Source organism: Lutjanus erythropterus, chromosome 1, assembly GCF_056507025.1.
Source record: "Lutjanus erythropterus isolate fLutEry1 chromosome 1, fLutEry1.hap2, whole genome shotgun sequence".
NCBI lineage: Eukaryota > Metazoa > Chordata > Actinopteri > Lutjaniformes > Lutjanidae > Lutjanus > Lutjanus erythropterus.
This window is the reverse complement of record NC_139317.1, coordinates 35,903,163-35,918,942: the sequence shown is the minus strand read 5'-3', so window position 1 is coordinate 35,918,942 and position 15,780 is coordinate 35,903,163. Positions and strand designations below refer to the sequence as shown.

The following is a 15,780-nucleotide window of genomic DNA, read 5'->3' as shown; positions in this document are numbered from 1 at the left end:
ACGCTAAAATAAAAACACATTAGGTAAAATGTTGAGAATAAATCAAAATATCCAGGAGCGTGTTTGAGTGACACTGTGAAGATGCAGCACATTATGAATCTCTCCTATGAGTGTGTTTATAATATAAAGTACATAATCTCTGCAGCCTGAAAGCACACTGTCAGTGTGGCTGGATGGGACTCACAGCAGCTACAATAAATAGTGACAGTGAACAGGGCAGACTGGGACAGCCCCTCTTAGTCTGCAGCGATTGTGTTTCAGTGTGTTCGCCCGGCTCTTCCTGTGGTGCTCTGTGTTGTGGAGCAAAAAGCCACTGCTGGGAGCCACAGTGGAAGAGATCAATTGTACACATTCCTGCCACCTGAGATTCAAGTGTTTCTGTAATACTGCACAGTTCAATCGATACTTAAGCGAGGAAACGAGAGGGAAGAGCCCACAGTCCATGCTTAGTGGTGGGACCACTCACACAGAGATAAAGCGTACTCCTGTATGTTTCTGTTTCCCCACCTATTAATACACCCCCCCAACACACACACACAAATATGACTCACCATGGCTTTATCTCATGCCTTTATGTGTGTATATATATATATATATATGTATGTATATAAAGTCGATTTCTCCATTTCTCCTTGAAGTCAGATGAAATGAGGATGCATTTACAATTTCCCAGGCAAATTTACAGTGAGTATTAAGTTAGCCAATTAAAAGGAAGCAGGGGAAGATTTTTATTCAGATTATTTTATTTTTAACATTATTGTTGACACTTTTGTCTTCTTTTTTGTGTTCTTCCTTATAGTAGCTGTAATTAAGACAAGGCTTAACTATTCCTGTAGAACTACTGTAATTATTAGTAATTTTGTGAATAATCAGTGTTTAAATGTTATTAATTATTATTATGAGTAATTAAATAAAACATGTCTTCTTATTATTAATATCATTGTCGTTGATAATACTAACCCTAATAAAAACAATAATAATAACATTAATAAAAATAAAAGAAAAAGAAGAATAAACACGGACATTTATACAATTAAATTTATATAGATTGAAGTTTAAGTTGTAAATATGGAGGAAGAATTTGTCAGATTTAGCAGAGCAGTTTTATTTTTCTTTCTGTCCTTTGAAGGAATCTCTCAGGGAGACGATGTTCCGCCCAAACAGGGCTCGGAGAACAGATGTGACTGTTAAAAAGAAAACAGGCACTGTGGGCAAGGATCATTTAGCTTCGACGTCCTGAAATATAAAACGTAAATATTGGGGATTTCGGCTTTGAGAAGAGGAGAGGGGAGAGCGCCGAGGATGCCGGACAGAAATTAACAGATCCTGTATTGCAGGATGTGCAACGATGTGTTAAATTAAATGCAGCTGTTGAAATACAAAAGAGGAAAAAAATCAGTTTGAATAAAAAAGAAAAAAAAGAGAAAGAAAGGCAAATGCCTTCAAAGGCGTCAAAGGTTTTATCCGGATAACCGTGTGATCGTTTTGACAACTTCTTTTTGGGGCTTTGTTGCAAATAATTAGATCGTCGCATTCTTAATGAAACGTATATTTCCTCAAAAGACTGAATCATGAACGCTTTAAAGGCGCTAATGCTGAATTGTGCACGCAAAAAATAACATGTTTTCCCCGCTGTGATTTTAATTGAATTGAATCCAGTGAGCGTGTATAAATAAATGATAGGAGAAAACCGTTTGCTTTCCGCGTAAAAAGCCCTGAATCTGCTTGATTCCGAGGATCAGTGATTAACTGACGATTTCAAGGATTGGCAACGGAAATTATGAGGTTAAAACTGCGATCATGATTTAAATTAAAGAGCAGGGAAGCTCACATCATCAATGACTGCATAAAAACTCCCGTTTCTGCTTCTGTTGTTTGTCAGTGCAAGAAAAACGACTTGACTTGAAACGACTCGCACAACGGCCCTGAACACACAGTACTCAAAGGCCAGAAAGTTATTTTATTTCTGCTTTTTTTCAGTGTCAGTGCTTGATGTAGGAAAAATAAAAATCAATATATTTTCAATGACATGATAAATAAAAGAGGGAATAAAAGCACACAAACACACAATGTTTCTTTTGGAAAACTGATGTATTTGATTATTAGAGTAAAGAATTACAGTATCTTAGTTGTTAGTAGGTATTAAAGTGTAGAGAAACTGGACCCATAAAGATCTTCCAACTTTCCAAGAAAGTGCATGTAACAGTCCGAAGGTTGTCAAACCCAATATATATTTATATTTATAAAAACACTATCATTTGTCCCCTGGCCGTGATGGACTTCTCTTGTGTGAGCTATATGTACATTTTCTCACGAGGGAGTTTGTATTTCCACATCTGAACGTATTTACAGAAGCTTCAACACAGAACTTTGCACTTGATGTCAGTGAGGATGCTGGGACATAGCAGCAACGTGGAAATCCAGCGGAGAAACTAAAGGAGAAAATCCTGCTCATTTTGATTGGCTGTCTCAGTTCCAAAAACCAGGAAATAGGCCAGGCCGAATGTTCCCTTCTGTCTTGCTTTCAACAACACCAAAAGTACGAGCAACAGAAAAAAGAGAGAGATTGAGGGAAAAAATGTGGAAGTAAACAAAAAAGTAGAAAGTACAATACACAGAAACAGTAACAACAAAATGAGTTAACACTAAAGAAAACCTTGAAATGTAGCAAACTTCAATGTTTTGTCTTCCTTAAATAAAATAAAGGTAAATAGCAATCAGAAAGAAAGGAACTACCACATCATTTAGTCCCTTGCCTGAATTTCATTGTTTTGTTTTGATGAGGGGAGAGGGGGCATGAACACACAGATGTTAGACCATCTACAGAAGATCAGTGTACATTATTTACAGCAAGTCTGTTTGCTTATTACAGGGCTAATGCATCACATGAACATCGACAGTTCGGTTATAGCTACTACAGACAGAAAATAACTTAATGCCAAGGTAAGGTTATCTACCCAGATATTCTAAGTTTCAAAAGCACATTTTTTTAAGCACCCATACATACCCATTCTGGCTTTAAAACAAACAAAAACCTAACTGTTAATGCTTCCACTTGGTTTCAAGCAAGGTTATAATCACTAATAAATAAGCTCCTTAAAACTATAACATGTACATTGTACAAAAAAAGCAACTTGTCTTCACACTCATGTTCGTAAAGATTCAATGGCGAGCAAAGCAGTTCAGTTGATTTTGTCCCTGTCTTGTTCTCTTTCTTTCTCTTCTTCTTCTGTGTGTGTGTCTACATATGTGTACAATAAGCCTCTAGGCGTCTTCATGTGTCTGTGCGCAGCGGAGGACAAACACTCTAACTGGTGACGATTTCTTTATTGTCCTCCATGAAGCGTGTGAACCGGAAGTGGGCCCCGTTCTCCGTGTTGGCCATTTTCTCCAAACCGGCAAGCGCAGCGTTGGGCTCCATGCTGTGCAGCTTGTCTAGGCTGCCGGTCAGACCACCAATGGGAGAGCTGCCGCCGTTTCCCACACCACCTGACATGGGCGGGATGCCCCCATTCTGGATGACAGAGATTTCATTCGTCTTCATCGCCAGGCCGTTGGAGAAGGCTGCAGCGTACTGGTTCCAGAAACTAGCCGGGTCCCCGTTGCTTGCTCTCGATGCCATGTCCTTCTGGAAGATCTCAGGAAACTTGACTGGGTTGGTACCCAGGAAGGCCATTGGCCCATCAACAGAGAGCCTGCGGCCACGTCTGGCTGGAGCACTGTTCCACATGTGTGTGCCCATGTGAACCTACACAGAGAGAAGAGAGGGAGGGAATAAAAGGGAGGGAGGAGAGAGACAGAGCAATGAGAGGGATGAAAATTAGTGATGTTTACAAACTTGGCCACAAGAGCTGCACATGAGATGATGCAATGGAAAAAATAATAATAATGCTCGACTCCAAATTAAAATAGCTTCACACCCTGGGTGCAGCAGACCAGTTAGTTGCCTATGTTGTGAGAGGTATCAGCATGGTGTAAACATCCTATTTTGGCAAGACTGATACATGCTGTTTAATCTAAACCTTAATTTGCTCATCTCACAAGAGGACCACAGGGCTTGCAGTAAAATTGCGCTGTCCAGTTTCATTGTGGTCCCCAGTATTGCATGTGACATTTTACCTCTGCCAATACCCTTTCTTGACAAACACAACATTTTTTTTCAATTCATTCGACTTCATAATCCCCGAAAGACACATTCAAATAATATATATATATATATTTTTAATGTACAATCTACTACAACAAAGTTCAGAGACATTTCTATGTTCACTGTAGGGGAGTAACTTGAACTAAAAATGCAGATATCTGCACCAGTTTCAACCAAATGCCAGAGCTTGATTTACTATAATCTTTAATAATTAACTTGTATACCAAAATTTTCTCACGGATTAAGGTTTGATACACTCAAAAATGACTGATGTAATTTTATCTTAAGGTCACATAATTCTCCCAGGTTTCTGTAAATCATTGAGCGGGATTCTTTTCTTAATGATTTAGGCCTGTGACAGCTTTCATAGAGTCTGTTATGGAAAACTACAGACTGACCTAGCGCATAATGATTACCTCTGATAATTAATTCTGTGCACTGAATCATTCTTAACTGATTACATTCTGGAATTTCTCCCCAATAATCATATTAGTTGTGTGATTCAGCCTTTCCACTAAGGTATTTTTTCTAAGAAAGCTGTGCCATTAATTAATTATACAACATTACCACCTCTTGATGCCTAGTGCTCTGACATGCCGTATAAAACTAAATAGCAGCTCTGAGACTCATTTTTCACAAACATTCTCACGCACAAACTTTTAGGAGACCAAAACTTTCTGGATGTTTCAGCATTTACCTTGAGGTTTCCTTTGGTGGTGAAAGCCCGACCACAGATACTGCAGGCAAAGGGTTTCTCCCCTGTGTGGGTCCTCTCGTGGATCTGCAGAGCACTGGATGAGGAGAAACATTTCCCACAAGTGTTGCAGAAGTGTTGTTTCGGTGTCCTGCGTGGTGGAGCGGCAGAAAGTACAGGGGAAGTGGAGGCAGATGATGTGACCAAGCCAGGGGGCATGTCCTTGTTCTCTTGTTGGAGGCCATGGAGGAAGCCGTTGACCTCTGGTTTGTTAAGAGAGCCTACAGAGAGGAGGGAAGGGGTCGGGCTAGAGGACAGGCTGGTGTTTGAGGGCTCAAAGAGCTGTGAGGGCAGGTCTCTCATTTGATGGGTCAGCATGTGCTGCTTGAGGTTGCCCTTGGTGGAGAACCCCCTGTTACAGGCCGTGCAAATAAATGGTCGTTCTTTGGTATGGCTTCGATAGTGAATGTCCAAGGCACTCTGACAAGCAAAGGTCTTCCCACAGATGTCACAGGATGTGTTCTTGATGGTGCTACGCTCACGGAAGGCGAATACCATGCCCAGGGGGTCTTTTGAGGGATTGACAGATGTCAGGTCCAGGGCTCCGATGTTGGAGGGGTGAGATTGCAAGAGGCTCGCACTGGTGTGCTCAAAGGATAAGGCCCTCTGCTGCCTTTCTTCGAGGCTGGGGGATTTGCGTGGTTGTGGCTGCACGCTAGTGGGGGATGGCGCCTGCATGGAGGAGGTAGATTCTGACACAGCTGGACTCCCGGCGCTTTGGCTTTCAACATCCCCTCCCAGAGACGAGGAGTCATTGGTGAGGCAATCCCCCTCAACTAAGCCATTTGCCATAGCCTTCATTTGGCTGACTTGTAGCTCCTGTATCTCATTATTGTGGGTATTCTCCTGGCCATTTTTCTCTTGTCCCTCCTGGCCTGCCATTTCAGTAGGAACTGGTGAGTTACATAGACTGTCATGGGAAGCATCAGCTGACCTGGGTGTGTCTGGCACACTGCTATCAGGGCCCTCCTCCATTCCTTCCATGTTGTCATCAGAGAAGTCCATATCATCAAAGTTTCTCTCCTCAAATGAACCAGTGTCAGAGGCCATGGACTCAGGGTAACTCTCTGGCAGAGGGGTGTTGGGGATCTGCCCACCCATGTGCATGCGAATATGTTGCTGCAGAACTACAGCATTTGTGAACTTCTTCTGACAAATGGGGCAGGAGTGTTGGACTCGAAGAGGGGGCATGGCCCTATGGACGCTGTAGTGGGTCTTAAGATTTCCCTTGGTGGTAAACGCCCTGCCACAGACTTTACACTTAAACGGCCTTTCCCCAGTGTGAGTGCGATAGTGCATTTTCAGAGCACTTTGACAGCTCAGCACCCGGTGGCAGATGACACATTCATTTGGGTCTGTCACCTTCCTGTCAATGTTCTCCACAAGCTGCTGTAGCTTGGAGGTCTCTGACCCCTGGAGAGGATCCAAGATGCCTCCAAAGGGGAACTTAGCCTTGAATTGATCAGACATAAGAGGCATGAGTGGGTTGGTCATCATTGGCGGGCTGTTAGATGTTGTGTAGTCGGCAGTGCTCTCTAAGGCAGAGCTCACATTTGTCACGAAGCCTGAGGAATGGCTGCCTTCTTCAGTTTTCCCATTTGAGGTAGGCAGAGTTGCACCTTCACCCTCTTCAGACACTTCATCATTACTTTTAGCTGAAGGCTCAGCAGCACCTGAGTCACTCTTTGCAGTAACAGAAGGGCTAGATATGGCTATTGAATGATCTTCCTTTTTGATGAAATGCGGCAGGCTCGGCATGGTTGGTGGCAACAGCATGCCGACTGAGGAGGTCAGAGTGGGCAAAACTGGTTTGCTGTCCAGCCAGCTGGTGACAGGTTTCTCAGGGGGCATGGACATGCCGTATGGAATGCCGGTGCTTGTTGGTATGTTGTCTAAATGCTCAGGAACAGGGTAGGGGTTCATCTGGATGTGTGGGTATTTTTCTTTATGACGCTGGAAATGCACCTTCAGGTTACCGCGGGTGGAGAAGCGGTTGCCACAGATATTACACTTGTATGGTCTCTCTCCAGTGTGAGAGCGCAGGTGGATTTGCAAGGCACTGTCACTCCCAAACACCTTGCCACAAAACCTGCACTTATGCTTGAAGAAAGCATCATCAGAGCTGCTCTTGTGTTCAAATGAAGTGACATTTGGCGGCTTGCCTTTTGTCCGCTGGGCCAAAGCTGCTAAAGAGTTGAGGTCCTCTACGGTGGTGCCAACATTGGGCAGAGAGCTGGAGAACATGGGGTTTCCAGGTGGGGGCTGAGGTAGAAGGGGATTCACTGCTGAGCTTAACAAGCTACGCATTCCAAATGCTGGCGTGGATGACTTAGCTAGAGAGGAGTTGTTGAGCTGAGAGTGGAGGCTACTCATATGACTCGGCCTCTTGTCAGAGGACTGGGCATTGACTGTTGATGGCCCCAGTGTGCTAATGCTCTGAGATGTCTCACTGCTGCTTGGGTTGGATTGAGGTAGCTGTGCCGCTGCAGCCAGCTGCTTTAGGCTGCTAATACTGGCTGATTGACTAGCCAGGTTCTGCGCTAGGCCTGCGGCTGCAGCCAGCTGTTGGGAGAGATGTGAGCTGAGTGTGGTCAGTGGGCTGGCAGCAGGCCCCATTGTGCCTGGAGCAGAAGTTGGGGGCACCTGCATTTCTGGGGACTGGGAGGCCAGTAGCAGTATCTGATGGCGAATCTGCTCGATAAGCTGCAGCTGGTGGATCTGCTGCTGTTGCAGGGCTAGGAGCTGCTCCATAAGGGCTGGCACTGCCACTCTGGGGCCCCCAGTGGAGCGGGCCTCTTGGGAGAATTGTGCCACAGCCACTTTGGTGCTCTGCAGATTTTCAATTATGACATTGCTGTTGATCATGGAGAAGTTCCCCAGTTCAGTCAGGTTACTGATCTGAGGTAGAGGGGCAGAGATAGCTGAAGTACCGACTGCAGGGCCAGAGGTGCTCCTGCTGCCATGGCTGCTGACTGTGTTGATGGGGCTCCCACTCTCTGTATGACTGCCTTCTTCTTCATGACCACTGCTCATTCCGGAAACGTCCACGTCCATGGATTCGTCTTTTTCAAGAGTGTTAGGCTCCAAAAGGTCACTGCACTCTGTTTGATCAGTGTTATTAGCTGTGTCATTCATCTGGTCATCAGGATTATGTGGAGGAGACCCAGGCGAGAAAGTTCCGGTGGGGGAGGCAGGATTTTCATTCACTATCAGAACTAGCTGATTCTTAGTGCAATTCTTCTGGTGTTCCTCAAGATCTGATAGTTCAAAGAATTCAGCACAACATCTGCTACAGACGTGGGCGTCTGACTCCTTGCAGGGGGGGTCCTCTGAGCAAAGTTCTGTGTCCCCTGAAAAAGAGGAAACAGAGGATTAGTGATTAGAAATGTTTTGCAGCTGAAGAAGCAGCTTTATCTCCTCAAATTCCATTGTTGTTAATCTTAAGTTAATCAGTTTTACACTTATCCCCTTGATGTGTTCACAAAAACAACGATCGAAAGGCAACAATAAGCCAACAGAAATGAGAAAAGGCCTATTCAATGCAGTGGCCTCTGAAACACGATAAGAGAGGATACTAAATCAATGAGAACTACTCAAATATTGCTTAAAAGTGATCTTTGAAGATACACATCTGGGCTTCATGAGTCCAACCAAAGGTAATCATTTTCTCCAGATAATCCATCAAAATATAGAACAGAGTGAAGAGAGGACATGGGTCTTAATGAAATTTCATAGAAAGGCATTGATTTCCTATATTCCATGCCCTTCAAAGTCTTCTTGTCCACTTGGCACAAGTCAAGCATTTGAAAGACTTATTAGACTTTCAATTTGCTGTCAACTTTGCTCATTTTCAGCCATCTATGGGCATCTTGGACAGGTTATCTATGTCACTAAACTAATTTGTATCCACTCAGGCTGCAGTGAGACATGAACAACAGAGCCTGTGGCGTCTAGGTGGTTATGTGCACATAATAAACACAACAAGCAAACAAAAGAGGAAAAATGAAAAGTTAGAAAAGTAAATGGTGACTTATTAAATACATATGATTTGACATTATTTTTCATGGCTAAAATGTCTGTGATCTAATGAAAAGAATAAAAAGTACGTTAAATTTTTAAAATCACCAGACTTTTGTTCCATAACTGTGAAAAACTTAAACAAAAACATTAGCAACCATAGAAAAGGCATTCACCAGTAAATATTTCCAGGGAAAAAAGCAATGGAAAAAACTTTTTTGTTCAAACAAATGACTTGGTCAAAACTTAGGGAGTGGGTGGTACATCAGAATGCAAGCATCACAAACTTGCTAAAACTGAAAAACCGGACACACCAGCTTACAGAACGTGTAATACAGACGCAGCAACTTCTGTTTTCATCGAGATGAAAATTCGAAACTAATGACCGGTTTTCAGAAGCAAAACAGGTTTTTTAATTTTCCATTTTGATAAACAGGAAGAGTCAGAGAGTAAAAAAGGCAAGACGACACCCTGCCCCCAGAGCCACTGCTGTGATCCAGACTTTTCTTATTCTTTTCCCTCTTTGTCACACTAAAATCTCACTGTTTAACATACAAGTTGATTTACAAATTGCATTTCTCTATGAATCCCTTTCATTGTGGCTATGGCCCCTCAACACTTTCATCAGGGCCAAGAATTCATTTGCAAATGAAACCCAGAGAAGTGCAGCCCTGCCCCACAGAGAGACAGGATGCCTTCCCATTGTTCGCGCAGCATGGGAGCGGCGGGGATCGTCGGCACAGCCTGGCCCTGCTCATCTCAGTCGACTCAAAGCAGATCCTGTTTAATTCAGGGATTATCTCCCTCAATGTTTCTCTGCTCAGAGACATCAGATAACGCAAAGTTGCCATGACAGTAAACCCTGGCCCTCACACCACCAAACCATGCAAACAGGGAAGACTCAACTTTAATGATAACTTTTTATGTTAAATCCCCCCTTCCACCCACCCGTCTACCTACACCCTGAGCGCTAATTTTGAAAAAATGTGTTTGATTCATAGTGTGAGAAATGTGCAGATTAAATAAACACCTTTTCTCTTTTCTCAAGGCTGATTGTACACAAATTTGTGTGAAGAAAATCCGATCATGTGATACTAAGTAGGATGAAAATAGGAACAGTATAAAAAAGAAAAAAAAAAACTTTTGTCAAACAGACGTGTGGAAGATGCAGAGTTAATAAATACATAAAATGTGTGTGTGTGTGCATATATTTGAGTGCATGCTCAAGTCTACGCAGAGCACATTAAAAATTATACCACATACAAGCAATTGCTATTTGAGAGACAAATTTATGCAATGATATTTAATTAATTCTGTTTTACTCATACAGATATTTTAGAAAGGGCCTACAAGTGTTTCTTTTATTAAAACAATTTCTAAACTAAAATTAAAAAATTCTATGTGGTACGCATTCTCAAAATCCTCCAAATTAAAAGATTCTCAATAATATTTTTAACATGCAAATGCAAAATTATAACGGCAAAACTATCACTCATATATGTAATTACAGAGAAAAGGAGAAAAGTCCTAAAATAATTTATGCATTTCTATTTAGCTAATTAAAGAATTGGAGCAAAACATTTTCATCAAAATTGTGCAGTGCAGCTGTGGACAGACTCATCTTCACTCTATCTTAAGTTTGGTATGTGAGAGATGAAAATAATAATAATAATGTCTTTACAGCTGGAAAAAATAGAAATCACATTTCATCAATAACTTAAATGCTTACACGGCTGAACTGCTTTTTAAACTTTGCAATACTATGTTTTACATGGTGACAAAAAAGGATGAAAACTAAATCAATGCATGAATACAAATCCACTGTCCACATCAGACTAGTATAGCAAACAGCGCAGATGCTAGCATTAGGCTTAATTCCCAAAATAGCAAGGATTAACTTCGAATTAAAATTAAGATAAAGTCAAGCTGGTATAAAGATGGAGTCTGTAAAACTTCCATAGAATCTCTATCAAAAGCACAATGTAAGCAGTGCGCAGGGCTAAAGGGCGTCAGGAGAGACAAAGAGCAGAGGACAGAGTCTCAAAGAGATTGACCAAAGTCTGAATATGAGAGACAAGAAAGCGAGGATTAGTGGAAAAAGTTGACGGAGAGCTTTGAGAGATCCTACATTATTTTTTCGCAGGGGGCCTCTGTGAGCCTCTTGACACTTGTAACTTCAGGAGGGTTTCTGCTCTCATCGTCTCCAGCCCTCAGGACTCATCCCACTGAACACTAGATGGGGTTCCACTAAAGCTGCCGTGGTCCAGGACAAGACTCAAATCTAAGAAGCTCTGCCCCGGTGACATGCTTAAAGCTTAAGGGGAGGGAAAAAAAAGGCAAAGCAAGTCCTTCAGGCTACACCTTAGACTCACGCCACATAAACACTGGCAAAATGACAACTCTCTGTTTGCAAGGGAACAACAGTGCAAACGGGGCTGCCCTGCCAATCTGCCCTCTAGGGGGGCCGCACTGATAGGGCAAAAGGGGACGGCCACAACATTGATAAGGCCTCACACTCACACACACACACTCTTAAATAAAAAGCCGGGGCCTTGCTGGGCCGCCTGCAGCTCCGATCAGCAGGGTCAATGGTGAGGTAGAGGGGAACACACTGGGCCCTGAACTCTCATCACCTCCACACAGAGGGACACTGGCAAAGGTTAAAACAGCTCAACATCCCACCCTCTGTGGCTCTCACTCCGACCCTCCAGTAACCACGGCCCTCAGCATCACTGAGATTCAGCTACAAATACAATGACTTTCTGTTTCCACTTCCGGCTAACACAACTCTCCTCACACTGAACATTTGCTGAATACCCCCAAAAAAAACCCTAAAGACAGCATGTCCATAACCTGAGAATTACACACACAAGACACTTGCAACAATTTCTACATGCAGCACAGTGATTGAGAAATTTTGTTTTCCTCAGCCTGCCAGGATTGGTGACAAAAGTAACTCTTCATTAAGTTTATTAGATTTAAAGGAAAATGCAGCAGAAGACAGCACTCTGGAATTAACTGGGTTTTGCATTAATCATCGAGTTCCTAAAAATCACGTGAACTGGGCTGCAAATACCGTTTCTGTGCAGGGTTTTCTCCTGAAAGAAGCAAGTGTTTCTTTCAAATTACCTGCACATGCTTTTCAGGCAGTATCCTAAACACAATGTGGCTTTGACAGTATTTACATTGCGTATATTTAATTTATAGGCCTTGGCCAACAGGTCTAGACAACTCCAAAAATTATTTTTCATTTTATCTGTAGGCTGTATTTTATAACGTTGTTAAAAAAATAATAATAATTCTAAATATACATTTTGTACAGCAAAATCCAATCACACTGCGCGATAGTGCAAAGATAAGCTTCCATTTAAATTAAGAACATCTCTTTAATTTCTAGAAAAAAAAAATTCTTAGTAAATCCTGTATTAGAAAAGTCCAAAAGTCGGTCAACAAAAATAAACGTTACAACGCAACGTCCTGTTACGAAATTGAACTTTTATTAACCTTCTCGTACAAGCTGATCACACTGTGGTTTTGTGGAAGTTTTTTTTTTTTGTTTTATATTTTCTATCCATTGCATAAAACATTACTATTATTTGCAACTTGACTGCTTATTGCTGGTCTCTGAAACACTGAGCTCAAGCCCACAGTCCTGGATTCCCAGCTCTGAATGACACTTTGTATAAACTGATTTCACATGTTGGGCACGACATCACCGTCAAAAGAGAGGATTTTAATCTGAATAAATAATTTTCATGGTTATATTTTTCACAGAAGGCCAAATATCATCCTTAAGCGTGAGCTTATCTAAAAGTGTTAAAGTACAAATTAACAAGCCTAGTTATCAATGATGATTTTAGTCGAGAAATTTATAAATGATTTTGTAGATAAACAGAAATCCAGAGTGTGTGTGTGTCTGTGAATGTGTATGTATGTGTGTGTATGTGTGTGTGTGTGTGTGTGTGTGTGTGTGAATGTGTGTGTGTGTGTCTCAGAGTGAGTAAGACTGAACTTCTCTCTGCTGCTATTTGAACAAAAAGTGTAAACGATGAGTAAACCGAGGGGATATTTTCAGGATCTGGGAGGATGTGTGTTCATCAGCGCTCTTTACAGAAGTTTGTCCTCCTTTCATCCAACTTTTTTTTAACCACTAAAACACGTTAATGTGCAAACATAGTTTGCGACAAATATCTTACTGAGACTGATTTTTATAAAAGAGAGGAATATTATTCAACTTTACATCGCAGGACTGAAACACACGGACCAGAGAATTTCTGTGCCCGGGACTCAAGAGAAGTTGGGAGTCCCGGCAGGAGCGACAGGGTGGTCCATCGGCGCACCGAGACCGACCGCTGAACGCAGGGGAAGCCTCGGAGAGAAGCGAAAATTAAACCGACGACTCGTTACAGGAAAATTTTAAAGTTGGTTTAAAAACAAGATTTAAATCTGCAGTAGAAACTACAAAGTTTCGAAACTTTTGAGGCGCACACGCTGTAAAGCTGAAGAGAAATGCAGCGTGTAGTTTCGTTATTATCTTTAACTTATTTATCTTTTATGGTTAAGTCTGTATAAAACGGATAAAAGAGTGTTAAGTGTGTAAAATATAAAAGCAGTACGAAATTCCTCTTTGCAGTGGAATAATGTGAATTTAAGAAAATCCCGATTATTAAGTTTTCTGAAAGTGGCTCAGACTTTCCTTAGCAAGATGCTGGAATTTGCAAAGAAACCGACAAAAACCTCTTTAGAATAAAGTTCAAATCAAAGTATTAACTTTAACCGTCAGATGTGAACACAGACACGATAAAACAGCCCAAAAAGTGAGCTGCTCGCGCAGCTCGGATAAAAGCAGCGATGTTAGGTTACTTGGACTCACCATTGTGCTCCGATAAGGGCAGATGAGGGTCGGATTGGAAGTGTTGCGGCTTCGCTTGTTTCCTCCGCGACATGCTGGCTGGCACATCAGCAGGCAAAGAATAAAAAAATGACTACAAAACCTTCTCAAAAATTACGTAAATCGAGCCCATCCACCGCGCATGTGCCCCGTTATGATTATCAATAATGCTCTGCGATTAATCATACGGGGGGCTTCTTTGAAAGGCGATTGGCACCTCGCCAGCCCCCCTCCTATTCAAATGAAGTCTCTTTAATCAATTAGCTCCTGATTTGCTGGGGACTCTTGTCTCTCTCTCAGCTCCCACCCAATGAGTTGATCCGTACGGGGAAGAAAGGCTGGGTTTTCCAAACTCCCTTTAGATACGGTTTAACCCCTTCTGTTAGCCAAGTCAAAGCTTATCTTGACTACTACAGGGGAATGTCAGCGTCTCGAGTCAATGCCTGCGACAGTATCTTTCAATCTTTCACATTGATCAAGCAGCGATCACAGTTTTTCTTTGCTTTTTTCTCTCCTCCTGTAGATGTGGACTGAGTGGACGCTCCGCGATCTCCAGCCAACTTTCTTCTTCTTCTCTCTGAAACTCGGTACTCCGTCCTCCACTCTCGCATGAAGATCGCAGTAATTCAGCTCTTGTTGTGTTGCACACCGACACCTACTCTCTGAAGAGTTTCAATCGTGGCTCCCGGTGCGCTAAAACGCGGCGAGGCGCATGTTCCGTGCGTAAATGGCACCGGTACGCGTTCCCAAAAGTCCACGGCGTGTTCCGACGTCCCAATCGGTTTCATTTGATTATTATTAGTCGAAAGGGGGTTTACTTACTAACACGTTTTCATCACACACCGCATTCCGCGAATAAACAAACTTTGAGGGCCCGTGCAGCACTGGGACAAATACGGAGCCCGGCCCATCGAGGAGCTGATTGGTCACCGGGCTATTCAGTCATGCTGCCATTCACCTCCACCTCCTCCCCCCTCCCTCCTTCTCTCCATCCCTCCCTCCCTCCTCTTCTCTCTCTCTCTGAATGCGCACAGCGGATCAAAACGCTTTGTGAGCAACGGGATGATCAGTGGTAAAGACAGCGGAGACAAGTCTGTTCATCTGAATAGGGATAAATAAAGCTTTTAATTTCTCCCCTAAACATATATATATTAACCAAAGTCTGTCTCACACTTACATGATGTGGATTCAACTACATTTCACACCACTTAAATATCAGGAAAAAAAAAACTTTTTTGTCTTAATATCGTTGCCATCCAGCGGGTTATTTGTACAGTAAAATATTTAAGAATGACTATTAGATAATTTTATCAAAAGTTGAATGTTTTGAAGGTCTTTTGTTGTTTTTAATGTCTATAAATGCAAGTGATAAGTGAAAAATATAATGGTTAAACCAAGAAAGCAATATCTTAATCAACTTTGTAAATAAATCATGTACCACTTACACACTACACCTAGTTATTATTATTATTATTATTATTATTATTATTATTATCATTATTATTATTATTATTATTATTATTATTATTAGATAATGCAGTAAGAGGTCGTGCGCCTTCAGTGGGGATGTTTTAAGAGGGCAAGAGGTCCCACAGGAGCTTCATGTGAGCGCTGAGGAGTCGAGTAGATTTATTACGTGAAAAAGATAAACGAAGCTCTCAGTCAGGGTGATTTTGAGAAATGAAGATAATAATGTTACTATAGGTGATGCCTCGGATGCCATTATTTTTCACTGAATATTTAAAGAGCGGCTGCAGGCTAGATGGATCTGGTCCTCTCTTGTGTCAGCTATCTTTTAGTTTCGACTAGCCTTACTATTTACTTATTCATGACAAAAAAAGGAAAGAGCAAGGGGGAAAATCAAATACTTCTGATGGCTCCGGTAATCTGCTTTATCAATGCGTTATGCCAGATATTTAAACAATAAATGTGTACATTTTTTAAAATTAAATTTGACATATATTTTTGTAG

General features: G+C 42.0%; 1 protein-coding gene across 2 annotated transcripts; it reads right to left on the bottom strand.

Moving 5' to 3' along the window:
* Nucleotides 1-2,072: 2,072 nt before the first annotated feature.
* Nucleotides 2,073-14,676, bottom strand: sall1a (spalt-like transcription factor 1a). 2 transcript variants are annotated; one of them, XM_084720777.1, is made up of 3 exons: nt 13,792-14,676; nt 4,845-8,251; nt 2,073-3,748 (listed from the first exon to the last, which is right to left on the bottom strand). In XM_084720777.1, exons 1-3 carry the CDS (start codon nt 13,862-13,864, stop codon nt 3,308-3,310), a joined length of 3,921 nt encoding a protein of 1,306 aa, XP_084576903.1. In that variant the 5' UTR covers nt 13,865-14,676; the 3' UTR covers nt 2,073-3,307. The 2 variants fall into 2 exon arrangements, with proteins under 2 accessions (XP_084576903.1, XP_084576913.1); XM_084720787.1 differs by lacking the exon at nt 13,792-14,676 and adding an exon at nt 11,047-11,180.
* Nucleotides 14,677-15,780: the final 1,104 nt, after the last annotated feature.